The 26,282-nt window shown below is 63.9% G+C and overlaps 1 protein-coding gene across 5 annotated transcripts; it reads left to right on the top strand.

Annotated features, from left to right (window-relative positions):
* The first annotated feature begins 2,069 nt into the window (after nucleotides 1–2,069).
* On the top strand, nucleotides 2,070–26,272 carry RIPOR1 (RHO family interacting cell polarization regulator 1). Of its 5 annotated transcripts, XM_055818602.1 has the most exons (24): nucleotides 2,070–2,249; nucleotides 13,898–14,024; nucleotides 16,313–16,462; nucleotides 16,784–16,862; nucleotides 17,186–17,209; nucleotides 17,718–17,771; nucleotides 17,880–18,032; nucleotides 18,119–18,182; nucleotides 18,262–18,305; nucleotides 18,516–18,641; nucleotides 18,857–19,005; nucleotides 19,237–19,366; nucleotides 19,562–19,702; nucleotides 20,511–21,308; nucleotides 21,598–21,737; nucleotides 22,095–22,269; nucleotides 22,433–22,568; nucleotides 22,736–22,897; nucleotides 23,019–23,177; nucleotides 23,508–23,704; nucleotides 23,809–23,892; nucleotides 24,161–24,251; nucleotides 24,492–24,555; nucleotides 25,291–26,272. In XM_055818602.1, exons 1-23 carry the CDS (start codon nucleotides 2,081–2,083, stop codon nucleotides 24,512–24,514), a joined length of 3,375 nt encoding a protein of 1,124 aa, XP_055674577.1. In that variant the 5' UTR covers nucleotides 2,070–2,080; the 3' UTR covers nucleotides 24,515–24,555; nucleotides 25,291–26,272. The 5 variants fall into 5 exon arrangements, with proteins under 5 accessions (XP_055674577.1, XP_055674576.1, XP_055674578.1 ...); XM_055818601.1 differs by lacking the exon at nucleotides 24,492–24,555 and having other exon boundaries at nucleotides 2,073–2,249; XM_027781850.2 differs by lacking the exons at nucleotides 2,070–2,249; nucleotides 24,492–24,555 and adding an exon at nucleotides 8,021–8,264.
* The last annotated feature ends 10 nt before the right edge of the window (nucleotides 26,273–26,282 follow it).

Below are 26,282 nucleotides of genomic sequence, written 5' to 3'. Positions count from 1 at the left end.
AAGTGGTCAGGCAGTTGGACCAGATGATTGTTGTAGGTCCCTTCCAAGTGAAATATTCGACCCTATCCGACCCTGTCCTATCCCACTCTAAATGCTCACTACCTGAAGACAGACCTTGCTGCAAGAGAGTTGGTAGGACCAGCTTGGTGGTCTTCAGCTGGGCTGCGTGATCACAGGCAAGCTGTGGTGGGCACTAGGCAGCCCACCAAGCCAGCTGCTCACCTGCAGCCTGGGGCACAAGGAGGATCAGAGGCAGCCATGCAGTGCTTCCAAGTACCCACTGCACCATGCCAGTTGCAGCTGCACGCCAAGGCCCCATGGCCACCTTGCTGGTGTGGTGGCAGGTTGGCAGGGAGCCTGCAGAGGTGGCCAGAGTGCTGACCCAGAGTTGGTAGGGCTGGGAGGACTTGGTGAGGGTGACCCAAGGGACTCCAGGAGTTTCGAGGTCACCAAAAGCTTCCTTTGAGTGCTACATGCAGTCAGCTTCCCCCTTATTTTTTCAGCAGGAGCCCTGGCAGGGACGCTGGCAGTGTGTCTGTATGGGGCAAGTCCCGAGAACTCAGCAGAACATCACTGCATGGACTTTGACCATCCACACAGCCTGCTCAGTGGTGTTAGCAGAGGAGGTTTCCTGCCTCCCCCCAGTTAACCTCACCCCCCAGCCCATGCAGCAAGATCTGGCTGGCCTTGGAGAGCTTCTGGGGCTAAGTGAGGTGGTGACACCATCCACAGGGTATGGGTGGGATCCAACCCCCACTTGGCCCATGTGGGATGCTGGATGAAGTGATGACAGTGTGGCATGGCAGTCCTGACCACACCAGGCATGTGGCAGGCCATCCTAGTGGGACAGGGACCGGGTGGCGCTGGTACCTGGGTTGGTTGATCAAGCAGCTGGCTTGATGGATCCACACACGCTCTCTGCGTGTCCATGTTGGCCCTTTGGTTTGCCTTTTCCCTGGTGGCTATGGGACCTGCTGTTCTCTCTCCCATCTGTGCATTGCTTCTCCTTCCCTGTATAACTGGGCCAGCCTGGAGGGGTGGGCTGGGAGCTGGGACATCTCGGTTCTTACCAAGCATCCTTGGCAGCAGCAAGCACTCCACCTTCAGTGTGGCCCCAGGAGAGCAACAGGGGTGTAATGATTTCCTCATCGCTGACATTGCCCTGCTCTGCTGAGCTCTGAGACCTGATGACGGTCTAACTAGTGCTTTTGCATCATGGGGCTGGCTGGAGTGCTGTGTTGCCTCGTCCTTGCATGGAGGATGTCTCACCAGGGCTGCAAAGGCATCAGTCCCATTTAAAACTGGGTCGACTCAATATGATCTAGGACAGGCAGGAGAAAGATGAGCTTGGGAGGAAGGAGAGGGGCAGGTGTGGTGCTGCAGAAGCGTGGCTTCCTCTGGCCCCTCCATCTCCAGGGACGCGCAGGGGTGTCAGGGTCTAGGACCTGGACGGGCGGGGCAGGTCCGATCCACAGCAGCCACGATGCTCCCTGAGGAACCCAGTGCCATGTAACCGCAGCGCCCGGCAGGGTGGCAGCCTGCATTCGCAACAGCGAGATGCGGCCCTTAACTGGGGACACTGCGAGCTCTCCTCTGCTCTTTCCCGCTGGAGGCTGGTGGGGCGGGGGGCGGGCCGGTGCCTATGCTTTGCTCTCCCGGGGTGGGCCGGCCGGGGTCGGGGCGCGGGGGGAACCACAGAGCCGGGAGCAAGTGTGCTCGGGCGCCCGTCCTGGCGCTGCCACCGACCAGCACAGCCTTGGCCATGTCACTGCGCCGCCCGGCCATGCCACCCCCGCTGCCAGCCGGCTGTGCCACGGGCCAGGGGTCTTTCAGGGAGCGGTGGAGCAGGGGGTGCGGGGGGGGGGGGGATGCGGGCTCCAGCCGCCGTCTTCCCGGCAGGAAGAGCCAGGAGGGCAGGCAGCCCGGGCGAGGGGCGCTGCGTCCCGCCGGGGCTGGCGGAGCGGGGGGTGGGCGCGGGACCCCCGGCCGTGGCGGCGGCGGCGGCGGCAGCGGGGGAGGCGGCGCGGGCCGTGCGGCCGCCATTGGCGCTGGCCCTGCCGCGGTTTCCTGCCGAAATCACATGGCTCCCGCGTTTCCATGGAGAGCGCCGGGGTGGGCGCTGCCAAAGCTGCCCGAGCTCCCCGCTTGCTCCCCGTCCATGGGAGTGGAACAAAGGGGATGCACCGAGCCAGGCCCACTCTCGCTCCCCGCCTCGCCCCCCGCCTCGCCCCCCGCCTCGCCTGGGACATGTGAGTGCCGCCGGCACCCCTGCACCCGTCCCGCGCCCGGGAGGCGCCGGCCGCGGGGGCAGCGGGGCGGGGGGAGCGGGGCGGGTGGCTTTCGAGCAGGGGCTACACCCTCGGGGGGGCCACGTCGCCGTCCGCCACCGCCTGCCGGGAACCTCGCCCGCCGCCCGGTCCCGGGGTGGGCGCCCGGTGCGCGGCTGCGGCGGGCGGGGCGGGGCGGGGGGCACGGCCGGGGGGCTCCGCTTCGCTCCCCGCCGCTCCCGGGGCGTCTCCGCACCCTGCGGCAGGGCCGGCACCGCGGCCGGGGAGGGACGGCCTGACCGCGGGCTGTGGGGGCGAGCACCCCTCGCCATGTCACCCGGGGTGTGTGTGTGCCCCGGCCCTCGTCCCTGGCTCCTTCGGCCGCTGCTGCGCTCCCGGGTTTGGGATGGCGCCGGCTGTTTTCCTCTGCGGCGTGGGGAGCCCTGCCCGGGGCCTCGGAAGGGCCGCGCAGGGGGTAGGGCCGGGCGGGGGTAGGGGGCACGGCCGGGCCCTGCGGGCCAGGGGTAGGGCCGGGGGCACAGCCGGGCAAGGGTGCAACAGGGAAAGCGTATGGCCAGGCAGGGGTAGGGGATACGGCCGGGCAGGGGGTACGGCAGCACAGGGGGTACAGCTGAGCAGGGGGCATGGCCAGGCAGGGGTAGGGGGCACAGCCGGGCAGGGGCAGGGAGTACGGCTGGGCAGGGGCTACGGCCAGGCAGGGGTACAGCTGGGCAGGGGTATGGCCGCTGCCCGCAGCCATATAGGGCCTTGCCCGAGTGTCTGTGGGCCACCAGAGCCATCGGTCCTGGAGGAGGTGCTGCCCCCATCTCCCCCCCGTCATACCCCTGCACCCAAGCAGGGCTCCGGGGCGTGGGGGGCTCCGGGGGGACCTGGGTGCTCCATGTCAGCTGGGTGCTGCCTCCTCCTCCTGGGTGACTGAGGGAGGAATGCTCAGAGGAATTAATGAGACAGATCGCGCTTTGTTGCTGGCCCGATCCTTCTATCTCCCGCCCTCCCCACCCTGCCAAGAAGTGCTTGGGAAGGCCTCACACCATTAACTCTTTCCCTGCCACATCTCTGGCTGTCCCGGGACTTGCAAGCAGCCTCGGCGGCTTTTACCCTTGCCAGATTCCCAGAGGAGACTGCTGAGGCCACTGGGATGTCCTGGCCTTCCTATAAACCCTGGGCTGGCTGAGAACCTACCTCCGGGCTGGTGGCTGAGGACCAGCCTTGCCGTGTCCCCTGGGCAGGGCTGGCTATGACGCCGCACAAAATCGAGCAGTGCCGGGCTGGCAGCCCACAGCGTTGCTTGTCCTCGGCTGGCAGAGTTCCCTGATGCATCGCTGCAGGCCCCCGGGTGGAGAGGAGCTGTGGTGGGAGCTGGTGTGGTGGTGGCCGAGCCCCCGTGGAGGACCTGACATGGTGGGGTTGAGTGTGGGAGCACGGGCAGCGATGGGCAGGGCAGGGGTGGGGTGTGCTGGGGTGCAGCCGGTGGGATAACTGTTGATCTGCAGCAGGGACAGTGGTGGGGACAGGGGCATCCCTTTCCAAACCCTGCCTGAGGCTCCTGGCCAGAGCTCTTGCTTTCCCCAGGAGTCTACCCAGGGCGGGCATTGTCCAGTCCCTGCTGCCACCCTGAGAGGAGCTGGGCAGGGGCGTGGGGATGTCCCCTAGGGGTGCTGTTGTGCTGAGCACTGGTGGCCAAGGCTTGGAGGGAGTGTTGGGAGTTCTGCTGTGTCTCTGACTTAAGGGACAGGACCTGGAAGACCCCTCGCCGGCAGGGAGCTGGCATTTGGGGTCCCCAGGGGACAGTGAAGGCAGAGCAAGCCCTGGCTTTGTGTGGGTTGAGGCTATTGCCAGGCTGGGACGAACTCCCTGCCTTGTGCTTTGGGTTTATTTATAGGGCTGCCATTTATATCGCTTCTATTTCTGCTGCCGTGTGGGGACGATGCGAGGAAGCGAGGGCTTGAGTCTGACGTGGCCCTGGTGCCTGGATGCGGGGTGCCCGGCCCCTCCAGCACAGGATGCTGCTGGGGGCGATGGTGCCAGCCTGGCTGTGGGTAGAACCTGGCTCAGCACAAGGGCTGGTCCTTCTCCACCCCTTGGGGCATCATACCTGCAGAAAAAACTCCACATATGATCTGCAGCGTTGGGCTGTGAGGATTTTTTTGAGCTGGCTTTGATGGTTTCTGCAAAAAATAAAGTCAGAGGGGTTGGCACTGTGGTAGGGGTGACCATCTGCAGATCTAGAACTGGGCTTTCCCAGACCAGGACTGGCTCTTGCCTGGCCACAGGTCACCTGGTCACCCACCATGGTTCTCCAAGCCATGACGGTGGGTCTTTCTGCCAGAATTGACACCTTCTGCCTCTGCTAGGTCTCCCCCGTGGCCAGGAGCTCTTTGGCCCCTCACCGGATTGGTGCCTACGTGCTAGCACTCATCTCCCCAGCCTCTTTTGGCCAGCAGTGACTGCTGCCCGCTGCACACCTGCTGAGCCTGGCCTGCGCCCTTTTGTGCCACATTTCCAGCTGTGGTGACATTCCCACCCATGCAAGGGTGTCTGTGTCAGGGGACTGCTTGTCTGGGAACAGCCTGAAATAACTTCTCCATCACCTTGGTTTTTAGTGCTGGTGCCACCAGGGGACCGTGCTCATGTGACTGGTGGTTTCTCCAGGGGCTGAGCTGGGTGGGCACAGCCTCAGTGCTGGTGGTCCTGGGGCCAGCATGGAGCAGTCAGGGAACCTCTCCAGGACTCAGTGCTGGCAGGACATGGGGTCTCTGGGAAGCCAGTCCTGTGTCCCATGGAGGGCAGGGAAGTGGGAGTGTCCTTCTGGGGAGTCTGGATTTTTCTTCTGCCTGTACACGGACTGGCCATGGCTGTACATGCGTGTCCAAGCACTGCTGCCAACGGAGAGTTTTGTTTGCATGTTCAGCTATTGTGGTAAGGGTGGGGATGCCCGGGGCAGCTCTCCCGGCCTGGCTAGAGGAGGGCATGACAGGGACACCCCCAAAAAGGGTGCGCTCGGGGCGTTACACCCGCATCTCTGCCATGTAGGAGGGATGGAGGCAGCTGCCCTGGCTGGTGGAGCTGAGCTGAGCATCCAGGGAAGTCCCCTGAGGTGGGGAGGTGACTGGCACCCTGTGTGGCCAAGGGGCTGTCCCCTTCCCTGCACCCGCTCCCTGTCCCTGGCCAGATCAGGGACAGAGATGCATTTAACTCAATTACTGCCCAGGCCCTGGCAGTGCTGGCACAGCTCATGCCCTTCCTCTGCCCTCCCTTGGCAAGGTGTCCCTGAGCTGGCAGGCCCTGCTGGGAGCCGTGCAGGGTGCTGTGAGGTGCTCGGAGATGTCTGATGCTGCATGCCCATGTCCTCCTTTGGTGTCCTCTGCCACCTTTTGAATGCACGACCCCACCTCCTGCCTGCTCCGGGCGGCCTCCTCGTGGGTGATGCCCAGGATGGTGCTGTGCCGCACGGCTTGCCTGCGCTGCCCACAGTCGGCTGCCCTTCACAGGGCTGCAGGCAGGGCTGCGGAGGGGCAGGGTCCCTGCAGGGTCCCCGGGAGGAGCACAGCCTGGCTGTCACCCCTTTGGTGGGGAAGCCTAGACATCCCTCCACTCTGCGTGGCAGTGGGGAGGGGAACGCCTCTTCCACAGTTCCCGGCAGCTTTAGCATGGCTTTCTTGTTAACCTTTAATGAGAGCAAACGAGCTGGCATGGGCCGTGGCTGCGGGCGCGTTGCCTGGCCATGTGCCGGGCACTGGCTCCACATGGCTGCCAGCGCAGTGGAGGCTTTGCAGAAGGCTGGTTGGTCCCAGGGTGGTGCCAGGAGCGATGCTTTTCCCCCGGGAGAAGAAGCAAGGGGTGAAAAGCTAGGCTGTGGCCCCCTGCCCATGGCAGCTGCTGGGTAGGACTCTGCCTGTCGGTGGGGAGAGCTGGGGGATGGGCTTCCATCCATCACATCCAGGCAAGACAGGAGACATGGTCTTCAAGCAAGTTCTGGAAGGCTGGGTTGGAGGTGAGTCCCCCTGCACCATACTTTGCAGCGTGCTGGGCTGCTGGCTCCCCTCCATGGCCACGATGCCAGTGTGGAGGCTGCAGGCAGGTGGGTGACAAGGTGCCTCCATTTGCCAGTTGTGGGGTGGTTTTCCCTTGGATGCTGCTCGCAGCCAGCTCAGTCTCACCAGCTCTTCCAGCTGCCCCCAGAAGCACGGGCACTGTGCACCCACCCGGACACCAGGACGAGAGGGTGCCCTGGGACGCAATGCTCTTTGGTGGCACTGCTGCAAGCCCCAGCTTGCCAGGCCTGGCTGTGCCTGGCTCCAGAGCCACACGCCTGAGTGCCTGTGGTGGGGCAGCTATGCATAAGGGAGTCCCAGGTGCTTCTGCCTTGCGGTGTGCTGGCCCTGTCCTGCACAGGGACCAGCAAGGAGAGGACCAGGTCTGGGCTGGGGAAACAGCCCCACAAGTGGCTCTGCCTTTAGGGTGGGGGTTAGCTGTCTGGGAGTACCCCATCTCTGTGAGCACCCCCCCCCAAGACTCTGCTCCATGCTTTTCCCTCTGAACCTGGCCTGACCTTGCTCTAAAAGCAGCAGCAAACAGGAAAGGAGCCTGGGAGGGAGGTGTCTCTTCCTGCCCCAGTGACGTCGTGATGGCAGCTGGTCCCAGCCTGGATGGAGCTGGCTGCTCCAGCCTCTGGCATTGGAGCTGGAGGGGGGTGCCAGGCCTGGATACCCTAGCAGCAGGACCCATGCAGGGACCTGCAGCGCTGGAAAGGGGTGACATCTGTGCCACAGACTCTCCTGGTTGTTTAGGGTATCCCTGTGCTCTAAACAGGGAGTTGTGGGGCCAGAAGGTGCTGCTGGGGTTGGCGTAGAGGGCAAGTGGGCCTGCCACGCTGCCCTGTGGGAGCGGGACCCCGTGGGGAGCACAGCATCCTTGGTTCCTGCATGGGAATGGCACCAAACATCTTTTGAGAGCCCTGTGAGGAACCCTTGGGGCTCTCCTCTCCCCTCTGAGGCTTTGGAGACCTGGATGACACAAACTGGGGGACATTTGAGCAAGGAGACCCTTTTCCTGGTGGCTCCTGCGTGATGCAGGCTGCCCAGAGGGATGCGTGGGAATGCATACCGTGGGAAGCCTGCAGTGAAGCCACGGCGGTTTTATATATATATATAGTTTTTTAAAAAGCATTGCAGAAGCGAGCAGCAGGGCTGCTGGCACTGCTCCCTGCAGTGGTGTGAGCATCAGCTGCCTGCTCTGCCCACGGCTTTATGCCTGCCCGCGGCAGCGCTGGGGCGAGGGGCTGTGCCTGGAGCATCCCCCCCGTTAAGGGGAGTGGCAGCGGCTCAGGGCCAGCGGTGCGTTGGGCAGGGCGGTGTTTGCTCCCTGGCTCGAGCCTGCCCTGGGTGTGGGGGAAAGGGGATCTCCGGGGGGAGCAGTCTTGGGGCCAGCTGGCTGACATGAAGCTAGTGTGGCACGTGTGGCTGATGGGGGACGCTGCAGTGCCCGGCTCAGGCTGCCGCCCTGCTCTTCCCCCTGCTTTAAACCTGGAGAGGGGCTGGGGGGGAGTTTGCACCGCAGCAAGCTGCAGCGGGGCCCCCTCCCCTGTGACCGTGCCTCAGTTTCCCCAGGGGGGCGATGGGGAGGGCAGGATGTGGGCTGAGCCGTGCTGTGCTCCTGGAGCAGCCGGTGCTGGTGGGGCCCCTTCCCTCCAAGGGGGATGGGCACCCTCCCCTGTCCCTGTCCTCCGGTCCATCCGTCCTCAGCCCCTGAGTCAGGGCCGGGGCTGCAGCGCTGGGCAGTGATGTCAGCCCTCGGGCAGGGGAAGCGTGGGAGGAGACTGCGGCCCGGGGGGAGCCCTGCGGCCCGGGGGGAGCCCTGCGGCCCCAGCACGGGCGGGCGGACGGACGGCATGAGAGAGCAACAGCTGCCCGGGACGCCGACCCCAGCCCGAGCGGGACGTGCTGCCGCTGCCCACCATGAACGGCAAACCGAAAGGTACTGAGCACTGGCGGCACCGGGGCTGGCCGGCAAACGCTCTTGATTTGGGGACCCCCAGGTGTTTGAGGCTGTTCCGGCTGGGCTTGCGGGGGGGCTGTTTTGGTTGAGCGGTTTCCCCAGGAGAAGAGCTCTCCCTGCCAGGGGCACCAGGGACATGGGCACCCACCACCTGCAAGGGACATGGTTGTCACCTCTGTGTCCAGCGATGGGGTGTTGGGGCAAGGTGCCCGTGGCAGGATAAGGCCCGCCAGCTGCCTGGCCTTGCCATTGCCCATGCTGAGGCCCAGGCTCTGCGCCTCAAGGCAGGAGAGGGGTCACGACTGCCTGCTGCTCCCGGGCAATGCATGCGTCCCCAGTGCCACGGCACCATGGTTTTTCTCAGCAAATTAGTTTTCTCCCTCTCATGTGTCCATGTTTTGTCTGTGGCTGCGCTAATGAGGACAAAGAGAGCCTGGCTCCATGTCGAGCATCCCTGGCACGGTGGCCCCGGGGGATCTGGGCAGAACAGGGGCTCTTGGGGCTACTCTTGCGCACAGGGGCAAGTTGCCTGGGAAGAATTTGAGGGGGGAAGCTACTGGTACGCAGCAGGGCACCCTGGAGGTGAGCAGGCAGTAGTGAAGGTGGCATGTGGGACCTTCACAATGTTATGCTAGCCCCGGGAGGAGGCTTCCAAAGGATCTCAGCACCTCAGAGAGTGGTCTCAGCCCACTCAGGAGCAGGGTCTGGTGCCCCTGGCTGGGCTGCAGTCCCATCTAGCAGGGCACGGGGGGTGAGCTATGGTCCCTAGGCTTCCAAAGCCATGGGGATCCTGGCTGGGTGCTTGGTCTGTGCCTCTGGTGGTAGGAGACCCGCTTCACTAGGACCATGTGGTCCTGGACTGGTTCTCAGGAGCCATCCTAGAAAACAGGTTGGGCTTGAGCACAGCCAAGCACTGATGAACCCCCGGCCCCTGCAGTGGCCACCTCCCTGGGTCCCAGTTTGGGGCTTGCATCCCCCTCTGGCTGCAAACTGGGAGCCCGTGGGATGGGTGGCAGGGTGGGAGGCTGCGAGCCCCGCCCCCCCCCCCCCCCCCCTCCCCCCCGGGGAGCCAGCTGTGAGTGTCTGCCTGTGCCTTGCCCTGCCCTTCCTCGGTGATACTTCGCAGGGTAAATAAGCACTTCCTCCAATTCTTCCCATTTGCAGCTCCTTCCCTTTCCTGCCGCCCTCCCACTCGGCCCAAGGAGCCAGCTGGCCTCCCGGGGCTGTGAGGGTGGGTACCGCTGCCATGGACCCCAGCACCATGGGGCCAACAGCAACCAGCACCCATCCAGCCCCTGGCTCGTGGCACCCAAATGGCTATCCCCTGCTCCAGCGGGGTCTGCAACCCCGGGGCTGGGAGTTTGGCTCCCGGGTAGTCACAGGGGGTCAGGATGCCATTCCCTGAGTCATCCTGCTCCCAAACCCCCCCAGTCCCCCTCCTCGCCCAGCGCAGGGGCAGGCAGGGGGTGTCCTGCCTGCCTGGAGGAGAGGCAGAACATGAAGGTCAGGGAAGAGGTGGCTCCCAGGCTCCCCGTGACCAAGGTGGCATGGCATGGCATGGCATGGCGTGGGTCCCCGGACACTCCTGTCCCGTGTTCCGGGAAGGGACGGGTGGTGGGAGGGAAGAGCTGCTGCAGCCCAGCCGGGAGCCGGCCAAGGCCCAGCTGAGGCCGGAAGGGGCTGGTGGGGGGCCGGGGTATGCGCGGGGGCTGCAGGAGCTGCAGGACGCAGCTGTGCAAACAAGGATGCGCGGCAGGGCTGGGGGGAGCTGAGCCAACAGCTGGGGTTCGCAGCCTCCTGAGGTTGGCCCTGCCAGGCACCCAAGGTTCACTGGAGCGTGCTGGGATGGAGGGGCTGTGACGCTGGCATGAGATGGCAGGACACTCCACTTACCACAGACACCACAGGCAGGATGGACTGGCTCATGGCCACTGTGCCATGCCTTCACTGGGGGGACAGCAGTATGGGGGGGGTGTACACTGGTACCCCACTGTGCCAGCGAGGTGGCCACAGTGCCATTGGCATAGGGACCACAGCCCAGCCCTGCCAGCCTCTCCTGGGGAAGCCCCTTGGGTAGCCATGGGTGCCCTCCAGGGGTGCTGGAGGGTGCTGGGTCTGGCACCCTAGGCGTCGCTGGCCTCCAATGGGTGACTTTATTGGAGATGCTGGTCCCGTGGAGCCGTTGGGGCTGAGGATTCGGGGAGAGCCGGTCTGGGGCGTCTCCGACAAGGGCAGTGTTGATACACCCGCTGGAGCGACCTGGGGCTGATGTCTGAGTGTCGGAAACAGAAACCAGCTGGGACCAACCCAGCCGGTCGGACTGCCCCCCCCCCCCCCCCCCCCCCTCCGCCGCTCAGCCCGGCATTCCTGGGATCCCAATCATCTCCAGAGCACCGGCTGTCGGGAGAGGAGCCGGCGGCCGGGCTGGAGAGCCCTGGGGTGGGCTCCGGCACCCCCGCCGCAGCACCCGCCAGCTGCTCACAGCTGCTGCTCTGCCCCGGGCAGCGCTGGCCGGGGCCGGGCGGGTGGACGGACGGACAGACGGGGTTGTTCTGCGCCCGGCGGTCTGCGGCGCAGGACGGCAAGGTGAAAAGCTTGGTCAGGAGGCAGCTTTGTTAGCCCCAAAGCCCTAATTAAGGGCAGGGGGTGGTGGGGCTGGCAGGGGCTGGGTCTTCGGGGCAGGACCTCTGCGGTTCCTTCTCGGGAGAGGGAGGGATGTGGCTGGGGCTCAGCCCACAGCAGGGACACGAGTGTGCCAGTGCTCTGCGTGGTGCCAGCCTCTGGTAAGCCTGGTGCGGGGCTCACCAGTCTGGGTGAGCCGCAGTGGCCGGCGGCTCCTTCCAAGCGTGCCCCGGGCCCTGCTCCCCGCGGGGCTGGCCATGCTGCTGCGGTACCAGGTACCTCTTATCTCGGTAATGTCAGGAATGCACCGCGCCAGGGTTTTTTCCTTCACCATGAGCCAAGTGTGCCAGGAGTGGAGACCACGCACCCTGCCTGCCCTGCCTCATGCAGGCAGCTCTGCCCACCGGCACCTGGCTGGCTGCCCACCTGTGCTGGGCTCAAGCATCCCTGGGGCTCCCAGGGCATTGCTCCCACAGAGCGAGGTTTTGGTGTCCCCCTCCCTGAAGGGGTTTTGGGGCCCTGGCATGCTGCAGGGTGCCAGCCGTGGGGATGCAGGATGCTGCGGCAGACAGGCTGGCACTGGCAGGACCTGGCAGTGCCCGTGGCCGGCTGCTGGGCTGGTTGGCAGCAAGTGCCACGGCTGCGCAGTCTCTTGGTGCCAACTCATGTCTGCACTCACCCTGCCAGTGATGTGGCCTCGTGTTGCAGTGCATTGCGGTGGGTGTTTGGGGGAGAGCTGGGTCCCTGGGCTGGAGCACAGAGATGTGGTCCCGTCAGCAGCTGCTGTTGATGGCCCTGCTCCCCGTGCCAGCACAGGAGGCTCAGGTGCCTTGGAGCATGACCCAGTGCAGTTGCAGGTGGCTGCAGGAGCCTCTGAGCTGCTTGGGCAAGTGGCTGGGGATTGCTCTGACTCCTGGGGAGTTGTGCTGGGGCACTGGTCCTCCACAGCACCCTCAGCATCCTTCTCCCCTGCCACATTTTCAGCATTCCTGCCCTGGGATGCTCTCAGCATCCTTTTCCCCAGTGCAGGCTCCTGCCTCGGTGACCCACTTTAGAGGACCCTGTGCCCCAGATGGCAACATGGGCTGGGGAAGGGTGGGCTGGCAGGGCTGTGCGCACCCCGTAGGAGCTGTGACCTGCGCCACACATAGAGAGCCCCACCTTTGGGGTGGTGGGTGCTTTCCCTATGGATGAGCCACTGTAGCGCCAAGCTGGGCAGCAAGCACAGGTGCCATGGGCCTTGCTCACTTGGTGGGGAGCAGATTAAAGAGCCCTGCAGAGAGTAATCTGCCCAGGCCCTGCAGGTCAGCTGGGCTTGCCAGGGATTACAGCTCCTTCTAATTAGCTTAATTGGGACAGTGTTGTCCTGGAAACTGGAGGGACTATCACCCAGATAACACCGAGGCGGTGGGACCCGCGCAAGAGCTGCTCCGTGGTCCTGAGCTGGGAACCCGATGGACCTGCTGCCTCCTGGCCCCGCTGGCACAGGGGTCATTGGCAGTGACTGGCTCTGACCCCGAGCGGCCCCAGCTCGTGCCTCGCCCGGCCATGGCTGTGAGGTGGCCAGGAGCGCAGCACCAGGCAGATGCCCGCTGGCGGCCGAGCAGGTCTGTGCCACGCAGGGTCGGCTGGAGCCGGGCTCTGTTGCGCCGCGGCAGGAATGGGGATGGTGGTGGGACCCCCAGCAGCGCTTGCATCCCTGTGCCATCCCTGGTGCTGCTGAGGCCAGGGGCTTGCTGCCCGCCATGCTGGGGGCAGGAGGAAAGGCGGAGTAAGCCCCTGACGGTGTGGGGAGCTGGCTCTGGCCCCATCTGCCAGTGGGGGAAGCTGCGTGCCCCTGGAGCCCTGCCTGGCTTTCCGTGGCAGCGTGTGTGACTGCTGGGCACGAGCCCACACGGTGCCCGGCAGCTCCTGGCTCCCCAGCCCACAGCTTGGCTCTGGGGTCTGGCAGGGACAGAGGGGTTGAGCCAGCACCAGTGGTGACTGGGGTGAGATGGAGCATCCAGTACCTGGCTCCTGTACGCTGGGCTCCTCTGTGTGCCCCGCTGGCACTGCTGGGGTGTCGAGGCCAGCAGCCCCACAGCCCCTGCTCTTGCCTTCTGCTTTGGGCTGCCCTTGCCAAGCCCTGGCCAGGGCTGCAGCGATGCTCTCTGCAATGTGGGGTGGCAGCTGGGTCTTGGCCCCAAAACTCAGAAATCTGCTCCATCCTGGCTGGCATCGACTGCACTGACTGTGGCGGGGACAGGCAGGTACCGGCAGCAGTGTCAGGACTCCTGGCACCATCTCTGGCACTGCCAGGAGCAGTGGGCAGGGCTGTGGCCACCGTGGGGCTGGCCACGTGCTGCCTGTGTGGACTTTCCAGGGTCCGGCAGGGAATGGCTCGGCCTTTCCTTCCGCGATGCAGAGCTCCTGGCAAAGGAGCCAGGACTTTCCAAAGTGCTTTGTTGTGTGTGGGTTTCCCTCCTGGTTGCTGGAGCGGGTGGATGCGAACGCAGAGACAGCAAAGGGCTGCGTGGCTGGGTCCAGCCCCACGCCCTTCCTGCCCTGCAGTGGGGTGGCACGGGTGACAGCCGGACATGGGACAAGGTGGGGCTCAGGAGGAGGTGGCCAGGCTGGGACACAGCGCAGGGTTTGCCACTGCCATGTCTGGGAAGGGCCATGGTAGGCACTGGGCATCAGCCCCTTCCTTTGGCTCCCACAGGAGCTGAGCTGGGACATGTCCGTCTGTCTGTCCCTGCTGAGTGCTCACTGTGTCCAGAGCCCTGCTCCACCCAGGGCAGGGCACCAGCAGCGTCCTGGGGGCAGCACAGGACCCGCGTCCCTGGTGCCACCGGGACTGTCCCTGGGCTGAGACGGAGGGAAGGCTCCCAGCCCATCATGGGTGCTGTAGCCACCCTGGTCCATGGGTGCCCTTCTTGGTCCTGGTGGCAGCCCTGCCTGCGTGTTTCTCCACCCTGCTGCTGGTGACTGGCTTCTCTTGTGCCCCTCAGGGAGGCCCTCCAGGTCACACTCAACGATGTCCCTGTCTGTGCGCCCGCAGCGCCGAGTCCTGGTCACCAAGATCAATAGGAGCCAGTCCTTCGCTGGAGTGAATTCAACAGCCGACCGGCCCTTCAGGTAGGAGATGGGTGCTCGTGCTGCTTGCCACGAGGCATAGGGACAAGCTTGGGCATGGTGGTGGGACCTGCTGCGCATCTCAAGGCACCTTCCCAACCCGCTGTCCCAGCATGTCTTTCAGGGACCTTTGTGGTACCCAGGGGATGTTGGATGGGGGGGCTGCAGGTGGCATTGAGGCCAGATAGGAGACAGAACCCGTCACCCCCCCCTTCTGCTGTGCTGTGTCCCAGGCTGGGTGAGGACCTGGCAGCCCTGCAGCTCCTGCCACCCCACGTGGAGGGGGCAGGTGTAGCTCACCTTCATTCTTCAGCCAGCTCTTGAGAGCTTCTCTGTGACCACCTCTTGTTTAATGGGTGCGGTGGAGGAGCTGGGGTGCTTTGAAGCATTGTGTCTCAATGGCCTCAACATCCTGCGGCAGCCAGTTTTGGGGTTTGAGTGCTGGCGTGAATCAGGGGTTCCTCTGGGTCATTTCAAACCTGTTGCTGAAAGGTTTTATTGGCTGCGTATCAGATGTGTTGCAAGGAGCAGCCATTCCCTACTCGTCCTTTTCAGCCACTGGTGATGTTGCAGTCCCATCATACCCTTCCTCCTCCTCTCTGCTGAACCTCATGTCAGTGAGAACCACCCCACACGCTGTGCATCCCTGCCACCCTCCTCTGTGCCACCCCTAGCTCCTGGCTGCACTCTCACAGGTGGTTCTTAGGACGTGGACATGCTGTGCGTTTGGGTTGCGAGACTATGGCATTTGAATGCTTTTAATCCCTTTTCCTAGCACCCAGCTAGGCTCCTTACCTCCCAGTGCACCCACCAGTGCCAGGGGAGAGACATCTCTCAGCCAAATGGCTGGGGAAGGCAGCGCCAGGCTGCCTTGCCAGGTTGTGGACACTTTCACTGGGTGGGCACGAGCCCAGGCAGAGCCTCCCTGTGCTGGGAGCAGTCCTGCAGCCCTGCTCGGCTCTCATCCCCAAGTCCTGTCCAGCCTCTGGGCCAAGGGACACTTTCCAGGCCACTGGCATATCGCTGGATCTAGGGGCTGCCATAGGGGCTTGCCTGGGGACAGGGAAGAGGGAGGGCTTTTGGATGCCCACAGCCAAGTGGCTCATGCTTGTGGGGGATGCCTCCAGGGACCACCCTGGAGGATGGGAATGAGGAGGGATGGTGGAAATCAAGCACTGACCCATCGCTCTAGCTCAGGAGGAGGTCAGGACATTCATTTCCCCCCACCAGTGATTAGGGGAAGTCTTTTGGCCACTCCTGCAATGAGTGGCATAGGATGGGAGGTCTGGCCCTGGGCTGGGAACTGAGGAGTGTCTCTGGGGCACTGGTGGTATGATGATGCCTTGGAAGGAGGAAGGGAAGAGCCGGTCTGAGTGGGGCGTTGCTCACTGGGCTGGGGAGCGACTCCCTTGCACAAGGCAGGAAGGGTGGTGTTTGGGTCCTGGGTTCTGGGTTGGCATCCCTTTGGGTCTGCCGGCGAGGTCCCTGAAGCGGTGGTGGGGCAACAGGTGGCCAGCAGCTCCATGCAGCAGGTTTGGTGACATCTGGAGAGGCGCAGAATCAGTGAGGATGTCCCTGCCCCATGTCACTGCACTCTGTGATGGGGTGACAGGGCTGCCTGTCCCCAGGATGCTGTGGTGCTGCCACCCACTGGGATCCCTGCCTGTCCCTAGGAGCACACGATAGCAGGCCAGCAAGCAGACGGTGGCATGTGTCACCCTGCCACAGTGCCCAGACCACAGGGAGCACCTCCGTGCCCCTGGCAGCCTGGGGTGCTGGGGATGGAGTAGGGCAGGGCCCTTTCAGAGGGTGGCCAGGGCTGGGGACGTCCCCATGGGCACTCCAGGAATGCAGCCTGGCTCCAGCTGGTGCCTTTGCTCTCCTGACTGGCACCTGGGACCCCAGCCCTCTGCGGAGGCTACCCTGTGGCCAGCCTCAGACCCCGCTGGGACGGGGTTACCTCCCCGCTCTTCTCCACTGCCAGCTTCACAGGTTCCTCCTTGTCCTTCCCATGGCTTTGGGGCAGCCGAACGCAGCTGGGGGGGCTGCAGGCATGTGGTGCAGGCAGTGCTGCCCAGCCTCACGGCCCTGTCTCGCCCAGCCCCGCTGGCTGGTTAAACTGGCTGCCGAGGATTCTTGGGAGAGGCAGGCAGGTCTGGGCGGACCTGGCCTCCATCCCAGAGCTCCTTCTTGCCTCGAGACAGGGTGCCTGGCAGGCTGGGGCACCCAGGCAGACCCCGGTGCTGTGTGCTGACCCCAGCTTCCCAGGGTTTGCCTGTTTCTTTCCCCAGGAATCTCTCACCCTTCACCCCCACTGTCTCCCGCAAGACTGGCTCCAGGGTCAGTAGGATGTTCTCAATGTCCCACAAATCCCCACCACCCAAGGTGCCTCAGCCCAACCGCCTCGATGAGGTGTACGAAGCTCTCAAGAAAGGTCTGACGTAAGTGCTTGGGCTCCCCATGGCCGGGTGGTTGGAGGCAGGGAGCCCCTGGGGGGCACGGGGACAGCTTGCCATGTGGGTCAGGGTTGGCAGCTCTCTGCTGTCACCAGGCAGGGACATGCCAGGTCTCCTGGGTGCAGTGCCTTGGGGTCCCGGAGCTGTGTGGGGTCCCACGTAGAGGCACACACGGGCTCCCTTGCCTGAGTGCTGGAGCGGCAGCTGGGGATGCAGGCCCAGATGTGCTGGGTTGGTGTGGGCTGTGAGTGGTGGGAGCCCTGGGCACAGTGTCCCAGCCTGACCACCGTGCTGTGGTTGCCCCAGAGCCTACCTGGAAGTGCACCAGCTGGAACTGGAGAAGCTCAGCACCCAGATCCGTGAGTCCAAGAGGAATTCGCGCCTGGTGAGTGTCGCTTGGGAAGAGCCTTACTGGGAGCAGTGCTTTGGGCAGACGGCTGGGGTTGTGGGCACAGCTGGGGCAGCTTGTGGTCCATCTGTGTCCCAGGGCAGAGGCTGCTTGCTTCTGTGGGGACATCAGGGGCCAGCCCAGGCTCTGGTGTTGGGCTGCACAGGGCTCCTGTCCTACTGTCATGCAGTCTCCAGCCCTGGCTGGATGCTGCATGTCTCCACCAACATGCTAAGGGTGGTGGATGCAATGTGCTGGGTCTCCTTGGGTGGGCAGAACTGGCTTTGTGCTGCGTCTTATCCCTCTTCTCTCTCCTCCAGGGCTTTCTCTACGATCTGGATAAGGTAAGCAGGAGGGTCGGTGCCCTGTCCCCCTTGTGTCCCCCTTCCTAGTGCCTGGGATGTGCTGCTGCCAGCCCCTCCCCACCTGCAGTGCCCTGCTGTCTGCCCCTCGTCCCCTGCACGGCAGAGTGCCCGTGGGGTGGGATCAGGGCTCTGTGGGCAGCATGGGTCCGGGCAGGGGATAAGCAGAGACAGACAGGGGCTTGCAACCCACTTTGTGTCAACAAAAGCTCTTGTTGGCGAGTGCTGAGCCTGGGTTAGCTCTGAGGCTGGGAGAAGAGCACCCTGGAGCCCGGCGTGTCTCCTGGGAGACAGGGGAGGCTGGAGGATGCTGCAGCACATGGATGCAGGTGCAGCCTCTGCTCTGTTCAGTGCCAGCTGCCACCCTGCGCCTTCCAGGAGGGCTGGTGACCAGGACCCAGCACAGGCACACAGCAGGGCACATCCTGACCTGCAGCTCCTCTGCGGAGCGGTTGGGCTGCTGCTCACGCCGTCTCCTCTACTTTTCCAGCAAGTGAAGTCAATCGAGCGCTTTCTACGTCGCCTGGAGTTTCATGCTAGCAAGGTGAGAGCTGGGGACCAGGGTCATCTGGGGGCAACCTCAGTGCAGCGCTGGGATGGCTGTGCTGTCCCCTGCTCTGCCTCTCACCGCAGTTCGGGCCCATCCTTGCAGATAGATGAACTCTACGAGGCTTATTGCATCCAGCGGCGGCTGCGTGATGGAGCCCACAACATGGTCAAGGCTTACAGCACGGGCTCCCCAGGCAGCCGGGAGGCACGCGAGAGCCTGGCCGAGGCCAGCAAGGGCTACAAGGAGTACACAGAGGTGAGGCAGTGGGCTGGGGTGGGCTGGCAGGGTGCTGGGTCCCATGGGTGGCTGCTAATAGGTGCTGTCCATCCGTCTGTCCCCAGAACATGTGTCTGTTGGAGAATGAGCTGGAGAGCCAGCTGGGCGAATTCCATGTCCGGATGAAAGGTAAGGAAGGCGTCCTGCTCCGTCCCTGGCCTGCTGCCTGCCTGCCTGCTGTCGCTGACCCCTCCGCCTTCTCTTGCAGGACTGGCAGGCTTTGCCCGGCTTTGTGCTGGTGACCAGTATGAGGTTGGTGGGACCATATGGGTTGGGATCTACTCTTCTCCTGCCCTTGCAGTCTGTGGGGTGCCTGGGGGGCGTAGGTGGGCACTGGTGTGGAGGGCATGCTGCAGGGCGGTGGTGGGTGGCATGGGTCCCTGGCTGTGCCTGGGAAAGTGCAGAGAGCACCCACCACCCTAGTGTTGTATCTCCCCCACACCCACATCTCTGCATCCCCAGATCTTCATGAAGTATGGGCGGCAGCGGTGGAAGCTGCGGGGGCGCATCGAGGTGAACAGCAAGCAGGTGTGGGACAGCGAGGAAATGGTTTTCTTGCCCCTCATCACTGAGTTCCTCTCCATCAAGGTATGGTGCAGAAGTGGGCAGGGATGGTGTGGGCCGGCTGCCACCCTGCATCCCGGCAGGGCTTCCCTCCAGGACCTCACCTAACCCTCACCCTCACCAGGGTGGGAGGAGGCTGTCTGGTGGTGCTGGTATCCAGGCACACAGCGTGATGCAGACATGGCATGGATAAGACAAAGTCACAGTCTTCATCTGTTCTTATCCCTCTCCTTCTGCAGGTGACAGAGCTAAAGAGCCTGGCCAACCACGTTGTGGTGGGCAATGTGTCCTGTGAGACCAAGGACCTCTTTGCGGCTCTGCCCCAGGTAGTGGCTGTGGACATCAACGACTTGGGCACCCTCAAACTCAGCCTGGAGGTGACCTGGAAGTGAGTGTCTCAGCAGGCATTGCTGGTAGCATGTGGCAGGGCTGGGGATGCCTGGTGTGGTGTGGCCAGAGGTGGCCTGCCCCAGGCTCTCCCCCATCCCAAAACTGGGCTGCAATTATGGAAAACCAGAGCTGGACCAGATGGGGTCCTGGTGTCCTGCTTGCTGCAGAGCAAGGCCAAGACTCCCCCCCAGGCTGGCACTCTCCCTCACCTCCCTGCTCTTCTCCCCAGCCCCTTTGACAAGGATGACCAGCCCTCGGCAGCCAGCACTGTCAACAAGGCCTCCACAGTGAACAAGAGGTTCTCCACCTACAACCAGAGTCCACCCGACACCCCGTCCCTGCGGGAACAGGCGTTCTACGTAAGTGCGGCGCCAGGCAGGAGTAATGTGGGAGGGGTGGCCCGTGGAGGGGTCGCGTGGGGACGTGCCCAGGCTGCATCCCAGAGGGTGGCATGGCTTCGGCACAGGGGTGCGCAGCTCCTCTCCAGCCATCCGGCCATGGCTCCCCGGCACCGGCTCCTCCCGTGCTCACAGCTCCTCTTCTCTCTGCCCAAGAGGCCGGGGCGGGCGGCCGACAAGCACGGTTGGTCCTTGCTGGACATCTTTCGGGAGACACTCTTCAAGAAGCTGTCTCAGAGCTGCTCCTGCGGCGACGTCTCCTCGGCCGAGCTTGGGAGATGGCCGCAGCAGGGCCGTGTAAGTGTGAGGGCTGGAGCCGGCCAGTAGCTTAGCCCAGCAGTGTGGCCATCCTGCAGTAGCCGTAGCCGCTCCTTGTCTCCTGCTCACTAGCCCTCGCTGACGCCCAGAGGCCTGATCCTGCCAGGTGGGGGTCTGGCTAGCCCTGATGAGGCAGTCCCCCAGCTTGGTGAGCCTGGGTGGCGGAGCCTGGCTCCCTCTGGTCTGCATGCCCTTGTGCAAGAGATGGGCACTAGTGAGTAGAAAGCTTGTCCATGTCCCTGCACTGGTGGCATTGGCATGCTGTGCCGTGGCATTGGCATGGTGATGGTGCTGGTGTGGCGCTAACAGGGTACTGGTGTGGCACTGGGTCAGTGATGGTGACCCACTGGCATGGCACTGCCGTGATGGCCAGCGCTGCCTCCCATGAGCTGGTGCTGGAGCTGTTGCCATCCTCGCAGCTGTGGTGTGTTGGTGTCCTTGCCTCTACGTCGCACCCTGCAGTGCTGGGGCTGGGGCTGGCCACCATGCTGGGGAGCCACTGGCATCCTGGGGCTCCAAGCTGTGTGTGGCTGGGCCTGGGGAGATGGACACCCCCCCGGTGTGGGTTGCAGAGCAGGGCTGGAAGAGGCAGCTGTGCTCTGCCAGATCCTCACTGCTCGTCCTGCTGCGCTGGCAGAGCCGGGGCGGTATGGCAGCCTGTGCTGGAGGTCACAGCTGCCTTGGTGCCCCCCAGCTTGGCTGGCTCTGCTGCTGGTGAAGGGAAGGCAGCTGGAGGAGCAGGGGTGGCCAGGGGGCTTGTCTGACACCATTTTTCCCCCCTCCCCAGAACATGCTGCGGCGCCAGGAGGAGCTGGAGAATGGCACAGCCTGGTCCATCTCCTCAGAGTCCTCGGATGACTCCTCCAGCCCACAGCTGTCCGGCGGCACCCGCCATGCCGCACACAAGCCCATCGTGCAGCCCGAGGTGCAGGCGTCCGCCCCCGCCATCGAGATCTCCTTCTCCCAGCAGCCGGAGGAGGGGGCCGAGGGGGCCGCCGGCATCCCCCCTGCTGGGAGCCATCTGGAGGAGCTGGGCAACAGTAAGAAGGAGACGGTGGCCAATGGGCATATGCCCTACTCCCGGACTCTGAGCCACATCAGTGAGGCCAGCGTGGATGCCACAATGGAAGCCAAGGCTGCAGAGAGCCCCTGGGAGCTTGCACCCAGCCCGGAGGACCCGAGGATGGACGAGCAGGATGCGGACCCCCTCCCTGGCGCCTCAGTGGCAGCTGCCATGGCAAGGCAGGACAGGGGTGCTGAGGCCAAGCCCCGCGCCTCCGTGGCGTGGGCTACCTCCTGTGAGGTGGAGGCCAGTGGGGCCGAGGTGCGGAGCCAGGTGCCAGCACAGGGTGGCTGCAGCACCGGCATCCCCTTGGCACTGGCACAAGCCTCCGTGGAGGAGAGCCCCGTCCCCACCATGCCACTGCCTGCCAGCGTCCCTGAGGTGCCACGGGGGAAGATGGTGGACTCAGGTCTGGAAGAGGCCATCAGCCTCCTGGGCTCGGCCCTGGATGACTATCGGGGGCAGTTCCCAGAGCTGCAGCCCCTTGAACGGGAGCTCAAGCGCCTGGAGGAGATGCTGCTGGTGAGGGGCTCCCAGCAGTGCCCAGGGCAGAGGGGGATGGGGCCATCCTGGCTGGCAGTGCCCAGGGATGCGGGTGGCAGGGCCATACCGGCTGGCAGTGCCTGGGGACATGGGGGATGGAGCCATCCCAGATGGCAGTGCCCAGGGATGCAGGTGGCAGGGCCATCCCGGCTGGCAGTGCCTGGGAACAAGGGGCTGGAGGCACTGCTGGCAGCGCCCAGGGATGTGGGTGGCAGGGCTGTTTTGGCTGGCGAGCCACGATCTGACCCCGTCGTGCCTTCCTCTGCAGCAGAAGCAGGGCGTCTTCCTCAGCCGGGCCTCCAGCATCAGCCTGACAGTGGAGCATGCGCTGGAGAGCTTCAGCTTCCTCAACACCTCCGACATGGAGGACTCGGAGGGCTCTGAGGAGGAGTCCCTCCAAGAGGAGAGGTGTGCAGTGGGGCCCACGGGATGGGGCGTGGGGCAGGATGCGCCCTGGGGCAGTGAGGACAGGGCTTGCCCAGCTCTGCCAGGGTGCCCAAGCACATTCAAACCAGCCCATCACAGCCCAGGGCAGGTCTGGGTCAAGAAGCAGCAGGGTCCGGCCCTTCCCGTGGCATGGTGCCACCCTGCATCTTTCTATGGGGCTGGGCTGGCAGGCAGCCCCCATGTCCCTGGGACCTCCTCCTTTGCCCAGTCCTGGTGCCATGATACTGTAGGTCCTCCAGGAGCTGCCTGGCGGGTGGGGAAGGGCCAGGTGCAGGTCTCCCTGCACTGACCCGCTGCCTCGGTCTCTCCCTGGCTCAGGAGGGCTGGCAGAGCCCGGCGTGGCAGCAGGGCCCCCAGTGCTGGCGAGATGGGGGCAGACGACACTGGCATGTGCAGTGGCTCCGAGGCCAGCACTGACCCCATGAGCACCGGCAACGAGTTCCTGGATAAAGCCCTGGTGCTTCACCTCAACAACTGCAACCGCCTGCTGCTGGTGAGGAAGGGGCTGGGGCATGGTGGCGGGAGACGTCCAGGGGTGGGAAGCCTTGGGGTGGGTTCTGGGTCCCTTGTCGAGGGGTCTCTTGCTGCAGCACAGAGGCTGTGGTGGGGCAGTGAGCTCTGTCCCTGAAGTCGCCGGTGTGGTTGTGCCTTTGCAGAAGCTGGGCACCTTTGGTCCCCTGCGGTGCCGGGAGATGTATGCCCTGGACAGGCTGCTGCAGGAGGCGCAGGTGCTGGAGATCGTCTGCCAGCTGACGGAGGAGCGAGCAGGAGCAGCTGGCTCTGCTGCCGAAGGTAAAGACATGTGGCCAAGGGGACCGTCCATGCCACCCCAGGGGCTGCATGGAGCCCGGTCTCCCCTCGAGCACGGCTGGGCGGCAAGGGGCCAGGCCAGCCAAAGGGCAGGAGCCACCTGCCCACTGCTGTGGCCCGGGGAAGCTTGACAGAACCTGTCCCCACAGTGGTGCAGTTCTCGACACGCAAGGAGGGTGTGCTGTCCCTTTGGGACCGCTGCGTGGAGCTGCCCAACATCTACACCTGCCCCGTGGAGCGGTTCCTGCAGGTGCTCAGCGCCCAGTATGTAGCACCCATCAGTGAGCAGCACCCTGGTCTGGCTGACACGGGTGAGTGGGCACCTGGGCTGTGCAGGGACAGAGCTGCCAGCCTTGCTGGGTGACTGTGAGTGGGGGTCTATGGACGCTGGGAGCCCGTAGAGGGGTGGCTCACCCCAGCCCTTTCCCACAGTGTGTGTGAAACTGGTGGAGGATGTGCTGAATCGGCGGCTGCCCCGGCGGCCCGGCAGCGCCCAGGGTGAGCAGGTCACCATCTTCCAGTACTGGAGCCACTTTGAGTCACTCGGTGCCCTGGTGCTTGACACCCATATGATGGAGCTGGCAGAGGAAGGTGGGTCGTCGCTGCCCCCCAACCCTGGCACAGGGTGCCAGAGGGGAGGGTGGCCATAGGGGATCGCCCTGCAGTGCTGCCATGACCACCTCCAGGTCTGATCCAGTGCACTGCCCGCTCCTCTGCTGCCTTCCTGAGCACCCCGAGTCCTTGCTGTAGGTCCCCAGCATCTTGGCTTGGGTAACCCAGCAGCTCCATGCATTGGCACCCCATATGGCACTGGTGCAGGGTGCGCGGGGACGGGTTCGTGACGGCAGCAGGGGCATCTGGATGATGCAGGCAGTGCTGCTGGGCTCCCTGCACCTTGGCTCAGCCGGCGGCTCCCCACAGCGCTGCTGGCACAGAACCTCAACTCGGACGACCAGGACGTGGTGCTTCGTGCCCTGAAGCGCATGCCCGAGGGCCGCCTGAAGAAGGAGGGACTGAAGGCGCTGAGCCTGCTCCTGGTGGAGGGCAACAGCAAGGTGGTGAGCGCCGTGTCAGCCCAGCTCCGCAGCTTGGCGGAAAACCCTCGCTTCCGCCAACGGGTACGTGCTGGGCAGGTCAGGGATGAGGTGGGCTGGTGCCACAGCCCCCGAGGTGCTGCCCCCCGCTGCCGTGGGCCGCGGCACTGACCCCCCATCTCCCTCAGGCCCTCGTGTGCTACCTGGAGCAGCTGGAGGATGAGGAGGTGCAGACACGTGTGGCGGGGTGCGCAGCGCTGGGCTGCCTGAAGGTGAGAGGAACGTGGGGTGGAGGTGACAGAGCTGTATCTTGTGGAGGAGTTGACATGTGATTCTGGATGCACCTGCACAGCCTCCTGCTCCTAGGAGAGAGGAGCTGGGGGTGCCCCCAGTGTGCCGGAGAAGCAGGAAGGGAAATGGGGAGGCAAGGGACAGGATGAGGGACTTCCCTGTGCAATGGGGCTGTGGTACCCTGTGCTGCCATTCCCTGGGCTTTGTCCCTGCTGCCAGCCACACTCAGCCCCCTTCTCCCTTCTGCAGGCCAAGGAGAGCATTGAGCAGCTGGTTTACCTGTGCCAAACTGACAAGGAGCCTGTGCGGGAGGCAGCCAAGCAGAGCCTGATGCTGTGTGGTGAGTGTTCCACTGCTGCCCTCGGCTCCCTCCCCACCCATGGCACCCCGAGCGGCATCTCCTAGGGCCAGCAGCGCCCGTGGGACAAAGGGGTCCCAGGCTGGTCCCTGCCTACCCTGTGTACTCTGCCCCATTGTGCCCCAAGCTCTGCCAGGCAAGAGAAGCTGGCAGCAGGCAGCAAGGGCCAGGCATCCCGTGTCCACAGAGCACTAAGACGGGTTGTTATTTATTATTTGCTAGATGGCACTGAGAGAACCATCTGAGTGGGTTTCTAGGCCTCCAGAGCGCGGCAGCTGCTGCACAGGTTGGGACATGTGAGCCGTCCTCCTCTCCCCGTCCCTGCTCCTGCCGCTTTGCTCACGAATGTCTCCGTCTTAGAGCCTGTCAGCCATGTCACGTTTTGGAGTCTGTGTGTCTTGGTTGTTCATAGAAGGTGCTGTCCCTGTGGCACCCTGGCACATGTAGATGCCTTGTGTCCCACGTCCCAGCAGACTGTCCATGTCACCATCTCTTGCTGGGGATGGCCACTGCTGTGGTGCCAGGCAAAGGTCTTGGAGCCAGCTTTGTAGCATGGATGTGTGCATCCCCTGTGTGTGCTCGGGGGTCCTGGGGAAGCCCTCAGGATCCCTGGGCCAGTGCATGCAGATGTGCACAGCTGTTTTGAGACACTGGAGCTGGTGCAGCCCCAAGCCTGGGTCCCTTTGCCCCACGCCAGGCTCTCCATGAGCTGGCGCTCCTACAGCCCAAACGTGGGTGACCCCGGCCCCGTGTGGGCAGGGGTAGAGCAGACAGTTGAACAGGATCTGCAGCATCTGAATCAGGAGCTCTGGGGGCTTTTTGCGCCAGATCCCAGCTGGGACCTGCCCAGGGGTGTGCTGAGGAGGATGAGGGAGGTCTCTGCTCCGTGGCTGCAGCACGCAGGCTCAGCGCTGCCAGGCATTAGCCACGTCTCCCTGGAACGGCCGGGGAAGGTGGCTGGGGATGGGCAGGGGCCAGAGCTGCTGCAGTGCAGTTCACTGACCACAGCCTGTACTTGCAGGGGAAGATGGTAAATCAGCTCACCGGCGGCTGGAGGAGACCCTGGACAGCCTCCCGAGGATCTTTGCCCCAGCCAGCATGGCCAGTACAGCTTTCTGAGATGCCACGCAAAGCCACCTGCCGCCCCCGGAGGGCAAGGGCACCGCTGGGCCGCCCGGGCACGGACCGGGGCCGGCCAGGGCCTGGCAGCTCCCACTCTCAGCAGCACATCTCAGCAGCACACCGCAGTGTTACCCCGCCATGGCCGCACGCTGCCTTACGGAGCACCGCACGCCACACCCCCTGCCCCTGGCCAGTGGCCCGCGGGGTGCCACGCACGCACCCCCGCGCAGGGGGGCTGGCTGCACATCCCACCCTCTGATTGCTATTTGAAATACACCGGGAGCCCAGCCTTCCTGCCCTCCTCACTGGCCACAGCCTCGGGGACCGAGCGGCAGGGACGAGCGGCAGGGACACGTACGGGATCTCTCTGCCTCCTCTTGCCTTCCTCCTGCTCGAGGGCACGTGCCCTGTCCTGGAAGGCCCTGCACTTTGGAAACCATGCCGTTTCTTTCCAGGAGTTGCCTGGGCTGTGGGGACTGCTGCCCTTTGCCACCTGAAGTCCCCAGGACTTAAATAAAACAAAATATGAGATATTAATATATTCTGCTGGCGTTTCTTCTTTCCAGCTCCACGTGCTTCTGTCCGTCCCCGGCTGTGGCTGTAGGGAGCATAGTGAGATGTGGCCCCAGCCTTTCCTGGTCTGTTGGCAAGCGCCTCGGAGGGCAGGGGCAGGAGGAGCAACAAAGGGACGGACAGACGGAGGGACAGAAGCTGCCACCTTTTTTTTTTGTTTGTTTGTTTTATTTTTTATTTACAGATTTTTGCAGAAAAACAAAAGCAAAAAAATCTTTTCTATGTCTCTATAAATCTATATATAATGTAATTACAGAGAACAACTAATTTTGATTTTAAACTAGAAATAAAAACAAAACTTTAATGAGTGATGGTGTC

The sequence above is a fragment of the Falco peregrinus genome, chromosome 14 (assembly GCF_023634155.1).
Source record: "Falco peregrinus isolate bFalPer1 chromosome 14, bFalPer1.pri, whole genome shotgun sequence".
Lineage (NCBI taxonomy): Eukaryota > Metazoa > Chordata > Aves > Falconiformes > Falconidae > Falco > Falco peregrinus.
This window is presented reverse-complemented; position numbering and strand designations above follow the sequence as displayed.